Source organism: Triticum aestivum, chromosome 5D, assembly GCF_018294505.1.
Source record: "Triticum aestivum cultivar Chinese Spring chromosome 5D, IWGSC CS RefSeq v2.1, whole genome shotgun sequence".
Lineage (NCBI taxonomy): Eukaryota > Viridiplantae > Streptophyta > Magnoliopsida > Poales > Poaceae > Triticum > Triticum aestivum.
The window spans coordinates 553,364,546-553,372,570 of record NC_057808.1 but is presented as its reverse complement, the minus strand read 5'-3'; the positions used below and the strand labels follow the sequence as shown (position 1 = coordinate 553,372,570).

Below are 8,025 nucleotides of genomic sequence, written 5' to 3'. Positions count from 1 at the left end.
CCCCAAGAGGCCCATGCGCCAAGAGATAAGGTAAAGGGAGAGTCCTAAAGGGGGAAGGCACCTCCTAGGTGCCTTGGGGAGGATGGACTCCTCCCTGGCCGCACCCTTCCTTGGAAGAAGGGCCAAGGCTGCGCCCCCCCTCTCCCTTGGCCCTATATATAGTGGGGGGAAGGGAGGGCAGCCGACCCCAAGCCCTGGCGCCTCCCTCTCCCTCCCGTGACACATCTCCCTCCTCCCCGCTTGCGCTTGGCGAAGCCCTGCCGGAATCCCGCTACTTCCACCACCACGCCGTCATGCTGCTGGATCTCCATAAACCTCTCCTCCCCCCTTGCTGGATCAAGAAGGAGGAGACGTCACTGCTCCGTGCGTGTGTTGAACGCGGAGGTGCCGTCCGTTCGGCGCTAGGATCATCGGTGATTTGGATCACGACGAGTACGACTCCATCAACCCCGTTCTCTTGAACGCTTCCGCTCACGATCTACAAGGGTATGTAGATGCACTCCTCCCCTCTCGTTGCTAGCACCTCCTAGATTGATCTTGGTGACACGTAGGAAAATTTTGAATTTGTGCTACGTTCCCCAACAATGTGTGGGGTCACTCGCTGGTGGGCCACGCCGGTCAGCGACTGTGGCTATGATCGTGGCTTGTGTGGTTCGTCGGCATCCTTTCCAGTGTGCCACCGCCTGTATTTTCGCTGCCCCGCCGAGGGCATTTTCGTCATTTCAGACCCAGGGATATAAAAGCCAGCCGCTCCCATGGAGACGACCTAGCCGTCCTGCTCCTCCCGCACTCACGCCGTCCCCTCTCCTTCCTCTCTTTCTCCTCTGCGCCTGCCTCCCTCCCTCCCCATCCGCCCGCGCCTGCCTTCCTCCCCATCGGCCCCCTCCCCCCGTCGCTCATCCTCTTGCATCACCCGAAGGGGAGCCGCCGCTGCTCGGCCCTCTCCCCCTCGGCGTCAAGAGGCTCATGGCGGTGCCAGATCCGGTGTCGGGGTCGAGGGGCATGCAGGATCCAGGCGTGACGGCTCATTGGTGAGCGCAGCGGCCGCCATGGACGAGCTCAAGCCGGGTCATGTGGGCGCGTTGGTTAGCGCGGCGGCGGCCGTGGCCGAGCTCGAGCCCGGGTGCACCGGCGAGGGTACTAGGGGGATTTCACCGTGATCTCCTCCTCGTCGTCGGTCAGGTGATGGTCCTCGCGATCCCGTCTTGGCTCCTTCGAGGCGTTCTTCTGGCCGGTCCTCACTTCCCCTCTTTTCCTTTTTCATTAGTTGTCTTGCAGGTAGTTCGAGGGTGTGACCTCTTGGCCGTGCGGTTTGCTTGCCGTCACCTTGGCCGCCGGCGTGCCGTTGAAGAGTGTATTGTTCTGGTCCCTTTCCTAGCCCTGTGCTACCTTTGCTGGTTCCTTCCCTGCCCGATTCTGATGATTACCTAGGTCCATTTTTGCCTGTTTGGCAGAGATGTCATTAGGATTTATTCTGCTGGTTAGTGACCAGTAGTGTTCTTCCTCTTGCAGCGGATAAGTTGTGGCTCTTCGAGGATAGCTCACATTGCTTAGTTGCGCAGGTGACTGCCTTTTTTGGATCCTACAGTTTTGGCATTATGTGGATTTATTTTAGCATTATATCCCATCTTGTTTCTATTGTTTTGGCAAAGTGTGTGTTTACTTTGGAATTACATGCTCATAGTATTTGTATAAGGATAAAATTTGTTTTGTCGTCACATTCTCATACTGTTTGTTTAAGGAACGGGTTCTCATGCATCTGTCTGTATATTTTTCAGCATCAGATGGTCTATTTTAGCATTTCTGGTTCATATTGAGAAATTGAGAACTATAACAAGCGTTGCTTATTTTTTTCACCCTGCATTTTGTAGAGAACTAGGAGATCTCATCTAACTATCTTGGCTGAGCTTGTTCAATTGACAAGGTATCTCTCTCATCCTGTATTTTTTTCGATCATCTTTGAAAGTACAGTGTACCTAACATCCTAACCAATGCCATCCTATTCGTATAGCCGGTGGTAACTTCAGAATTTCATGAATGAGAATATTGTTTATATTGTCAGAAGGTCACATCATGTGCCTTCCCTTCAGTTTTCACATGAAACTAATTTTTCTCCCATGTTTAGAATTTATACGTAAGTGTTGACCGACTCTTCATGTTCATTGCCTACTTTGACATTATTTTTTTAAGAATGTCTTGTAATGGTGTTTGATCAATCTTATCAGTTAACCACACTACATGTTCTGCATTCTTGCTTTGTTTGTTGGCTATGTTTCTTGGCTGGGTTGGTGTGCAGGATAATATGGGTGAATTAACAATCAAAAATGAAAAACGGTGCAGGGCTAGGGGCTAGACAGTGGTGAATTAACACACTATTAGTGACAAAGTAAAAAGAAACCGGTTCCGAGCATTCGGGTTGCAGGTTCTGAGGTGTGATCGTTGAGGTGGGGTAGCAAACATAGTTAGCAGTATTGTATCCTAACTTGGAGAACATCCATTTAATAATTTTGGGTCCGGAGTTCTGTTAGTGAATTAGAAAATAGTGAGCCCCTGCTCTGAGGCCAAGGTACGCCAATGATCGTCCAAGGTACGCCAATGATCAAAAGAACAGCTGAATGAAAAAAAGTTCTTCCATTTGCAGCGAACTTTCAGTAGATATCGTCTCTATTTCTTTTACATGTGGATATTGTTGTTTCAAAGCAAATTTCAGCGTTAAGTTTTACCAGGTTTTGTTACCTATAATCTGTTTTTTATCGGGTTCTTTTTTTGGTTTTATCAGGTTTTGTTACCTATAATCTGTTTTTTATCAGTTTTTCTTGCTTATTCTCTCTAATCAGAAAAGGAGCCTGAAAATCTGCATTTACATTTGCAGATACGGCAGGAAAGTACAGCTTATCCAGAGACACCAATTGGGAGAGGTACAACATATGCATTTCAAAGAGAACTGGACTCTGCTATTTCTGATTTCACCAAGGTTGAAATTTTAAATTCAGAACTTCAGTGATGCTTACTGTTCTCTTTCCTTGACAATGTTTGCACAATATATATATTGTAGAGACAGTAAATATTTGTGCCTTGTGAGAATAGGTCTGCTGTCAAGTGACATCATGCAACATAGATTTAGAACGAAGATTAAGATATGTTTCTGTACAGCGACTGCTGGATCGATAGTACAAAATAAATAGCTTGAATGGATTTAGCATTAAGAACAAAATAAGATACGGAAATTCTAAAGCTACCCTTCTTGTGGATCGACTGATAAATCCATGTAATATTTTGAGAAAGAGTTAAATCCGTATATGTTGTTTGAGTGCCTTTTAATTAAGATACTGGACTATGTTGGTACACATATATTTGGATGCTTGTGATTGGCTGGAAAGAACAGAAACTTAGATTTGTTGTTGGACTAAACTGAGACTGAGTAGTCATAGCCTTTTGGCTGATGCATCCTTCAGTATACCAAAACACTTGCTATTTTTCATGTTCTTGTACGCGATGGGTTTAGGACACAAATAATTATTTGTTTTATCTATGAAAAACTTTTGCTTCAAGATTACAATGTGTTGAATGCCTTTTGTGCTTAGTTAAAGTATAAGTACTGCTTATATGTGATTTCAGTTCAGCTTGACCAAGTTTCTTTGCTCTGCTTTTTCCCTCCCTCTCCACTGAATATGACCATGTTCAAAATAAAATGCGCATTAACACTTATGAGAGTAACCATATTTTATTTTTGTTGGGACTCTTCTCTCTAGGTTTTCGTTGATCCCACTCTCTTGCATTTTTGCTTTCACAATTACTAGGACTCCAGTAATAACCACATTATGAAATGGGCGATAATCAGCGACGCTATTTACATCAGTGATGACGAAGGTATGGGTGTATATATAGAGTACCAGCGTTGTTGTCTCTAATTCCTATTAACGATGTTGTATCCGACGCTGGTTGTCTCAAATATTCAGGTAAGCGCCGCCATAAACGCCAACGTGCCAAAAAGACAAGGGGTCGAGCTCCATGTAGTGAACCATGTCTTTGTGAGAGGACCTTAAAAAGAGGTACCATGCTGGCCTTATGCCATTGTTCAATACTTTGCATGCTAAATGAACTCTTACACACCATTGTTCAATAGATTGTTCTTCGCAAGTTAGACTGAACTCTTACGCATAGGACCAATATGGTGCGAACTATGGGGCAAACCATAGCTCACTATCCACAAGCGGTCAGTTAAAAGAACATAACCGTATTATCCATGATTTTTTTTGGCTATGGCTTGATTGGTTAAACTAAATACTCACAGCAGGTTCATGTGACGTGCCATGTGAGAAGTCGAACGTGAAGACAATCAAGTGAAGTTATCAAATAGTATGCTTTAGTTGAACTGTATAGGTGCGCTCTGGCTTGATTTTGTTGTCTAACTCTACTCTGTGTATCTAACTTAATGTGAATTGATCGTCCTGCCTTAGTTTTGGAACAAAGAAATGTTTCCCTTTTATTATGAGCCTCCAGATCATTTGTTGTACTGATTAAATATTTCCTACTCACCTTGCTTTTGGTATACCCAACATTGTTCTTGATTTACTTTTGGAACACAATATATGTTTCCCCTTATTCATGAGCTTCCAGATCAACTGTTCTACTGAATAAATATATCAGGTTTGCCTTTCTTTTGGTATATCTAATTGCTTTGGCCTTTGGCATATATAACTTTGACAAAATTGTATGTACTGGACTTGGTTATCCTGCCTTTTTTATGGTACATCCTTGATGTAGTGAGATAATGCATCCTGACCAATCTGTCTAATTCCCTTTGGGAGTACTAAACACTTTGATTAAATGCTGGGACAACGCAATGAGCCAGGCACCCTGCGCGGATATTATAACTACTCTGTCATGTATGACATTTGTTGCCTATTTTGGTATGATCAAATTTTATGGAAAACACCGCCTAACAAAGTAATGGAAGGTTTAGATCACATGTAGTGAACCATGTCTATGTGACAGGACCTTGACAAGTGATAACACCCTAATCTCCATTGCTTGCATTTAGAAATCCTTTTCAAACGTTTGACTAAACATATATAAGCAAAGATTATTTTTTTGATAAACATATAGGGCCACAGTTGGGTAGTTTCAACTTCTTAAGACATGAATGTGTCTATGCAGGTGAATTGAACATCTCCCCATTCGAAATCAAGCGACTACTCAATTCTGCCTAATAATCTCACATGCCGATGTTGAACTACATAATGTCTTCCTTGTATCACCTGTGAATTTTTCTTCTTTTATTTTGTGATCATGTTTGAATGCGTATGTTAAAGCTGAATTCCTACTAACTTGAGCATTAACTACTTGACCACAATGTTAGGACCGGCACCCTCGCGCCAAGGCGCGCTCCCGATCTAGTTGTTATGTTTGTTGTTCTGTGTGCCGGCATGCGTGCCACTTGGTCTTTGCCCTAGCTCGTAGATTGTGTGTACCGAGGAAACCGTCTTGTACTTGGTTACATTTTGTGCTTACAACACCGGCCGTTACTCTGCCGTCTGTGGCGTTATTCATAAAGTCGAGCCTTGCACCTTTGTCTAAAGAAAAAAATCAGCGATGCTGCTAGATTAACTCTTCCATGTAAACGCTTGTCCAGCAGCAGGATTCTGCCAGCAAATTTTGGCGAATACGCAAAGCTTGGGTTTCATTTCATTGATAGAAGGAGTAGAAATAGTACAGTGAAGGATACACCACATGACACGAACACAGACATGCGTGAACATGGCGCCCATAGCAGAGAGACAAGGGATACTCAGCCCGAACAAAAGAAACAACACAGCTGGAACCAAGCAATCCAAAACCAAGAGCGACGAACACATCATCAAGGACATCACCAGGAGGCACCACGAGTGAGCAAGATAGAGCCTTCAAAAAGGAAGACAACGCCGAGACGCCGTCGCCATCCGGTCTGGAGAAGCCAGACCTAGGGTTTCCCTAGCTTGAGGAGGGGCACAACAAAAGGACGTAGCAACGCCTCTAAGAAGGAAAACGGCACCCGCGGGCGCCGCCGCTGCCAGCACGGGCAAGCCGAGCAGGGGTTTCCCCCTAGCCTGAGGCTGAGCAATCCCATAGTCGCCGGCAATGGACTCGAGGATGAGGAAGCCAACACTTGCAGGGTTGGTTGGGCTGCACCTGCCGCCGGAGGGTGGCACCGCCTCCGAACCACGAACAAAGGATCAGGCAAAAGGCGAGGCTTTGAGGTGTACAGAGTAGGGCCAACAGCGAAGCAAAACCACCGCGAGGGGGAGACAACGGTGACCGGCAACGCCGACAAGCTAGGACTGGAGAAACGCATATCTGAGCTGCCGTGGCCGCAACCGTCGGAACACCGGCGAACCAGACAAGCTGGAGGGGACGCAGCTACTGGTCGCCGGGGCCGAAGCAGGGAACGCCGGCAAGCCTAGGACATTAGAGAACGCCAACAAATTTCATGTGAGAATCCATTGTACCCATACGATGCCAACTGAACGGCCGAGATCAAAGGGCAGGACGTGTTTTTTCTTTTCTTTTTGGCATGCATGTTACGTTACTCGTCTGCATGACCAGCAGGCGGACCGGGGTGGTAAATAAAGAAGCAGCCTTAACTCAACTCTAGGTCGATCGTTTTGATTTTTCTTGCACACTGCATGCACATGCAAGAATTGAACAGTTCCATGCGGCGGAAGTTGGTTACCGTCGCGACCGGACCGGGCCGCCGCGGCGGAGGCATCACGTGTCGTGTCGCCGCTCAGCTCTTGCTGGCCAAGCTAGCTCGTTCGTGGCCGGTTTTTCTTTTTGAGGCTATAATTGTTGGGTACTACTCCTCCCATTTTTAAATATTTATCTTTTTAGAGATTTTAAATGGATTACCACATACGAATATATATAGACATATTTTAAAATGTAGATTCACTCATTTTACTCTGTATATAGTCACTTGTTGAAATCTCTAGAAAGATAAATATTTAGGAACAAAGGAAGTACTAATCATCAGCTCCGGTTCAGGTCGTCCCTTGTTGGGTTTACTATAATTATTGGGTAATCATCAGCTCCGGTTCAGAGGTCGTCCCATTTTGGGTTTACTATTGCCGATCGTCCTTGAACGGTCGCCGGCTGGTTCATCTATCGATGGCGGTCGACGACTGTTGGAATTATGTGTCCTGCAACTATATTCAAATTACTTGGAATTGTTAATATTTGGAATACCTCATTATGGAATTATACATGTATTTATACATGGAATTTCTTTACATGTTTATCATGGAATTGTTACTTGCTGGAGTGTACTTAAGTAACATATGCTTAAGGAAGTTGGTTGATTATCAGTGGAATACAATATAGTAATTATATTGGAAAGACTACCGAGTACATTGATGATTGGAAGGAGCTAGATCGTATAGTTAGATTACAACCCTAATGTTGATCTACATATATAATTAGAGGAATTTACACTCTATTATGGCGCGTTGCTCACAAGTGCGTGCTCCGGGAACATAACGGGTAGAATCCGTTAACAGACAACTATGATTGTGGTTGGTAATTTGATCTGGACTCTATCCCAGAAACTAGTGAAAAAGACTAGAAATCTTATATCTGTATAAGAGGTGGACTCTTTGAAAAAACAATATAAGAAGGTCCCTATCCCCTAGCCTCAGATATGCGAATTGTGAGTGGCACCACGGATAAGCGCAAAGGAATGGGGAGTAGACCACAAACCCTAAATTTCTTATATTGATATCAGAGCAAGGTTCGTTGGCCGACACCTGCGCAATCAGGTTATCATCGGCGCAATCGCTTATCCGCTGTGCAATTCTCCGACGTGGTCATTGCTCACAGTCGACGTGGTCGTTCCGCCGGTTGGCTCCGCTGCAAACCGTCGACGTGGTTGGTCACCGATCGGCTCCAGTGGGCTGCACGTCCCGACGCCTGTGGCCGCCACTGCGATGTTGCGGCTCTCGTGACTCTCCGACCAAAAGTGCTCCGGTTCCATGCCGCGTTACGCGTGTA

At 45.3% G+C, this 8,025-nt stretch overlaps 1 protein-coding gene across 1 annotated transcript; it reads left to right on the top strand.

The window, feature by feature from the left end:
• Positions 1–1,049: 1,049 nt before the first annotated feature.
• On the top strand, positions 1,050–4,347 carry LOC123121202 (uncharacterized). Its single transcript, XM_044541118.1, has 8 exons — positions 1,050–1,137; positions 1,268–1,354; positions 1,513–1,562; positions 1,872–1,924; positions 2,873–2,918; positions 3,801–3,870; positions 3,960–4,052; positions 4,298–4,347. Exons 1-8 carry the CDS (start codon positions 1,050–1,052, stop codon positions 4,345–4,347), a joined length of 537 nt encoding a protein of 178 aa, XP_044397053.1.
• Positions 4,348–8,025: the final 3,678 nt, after the last annotated feature.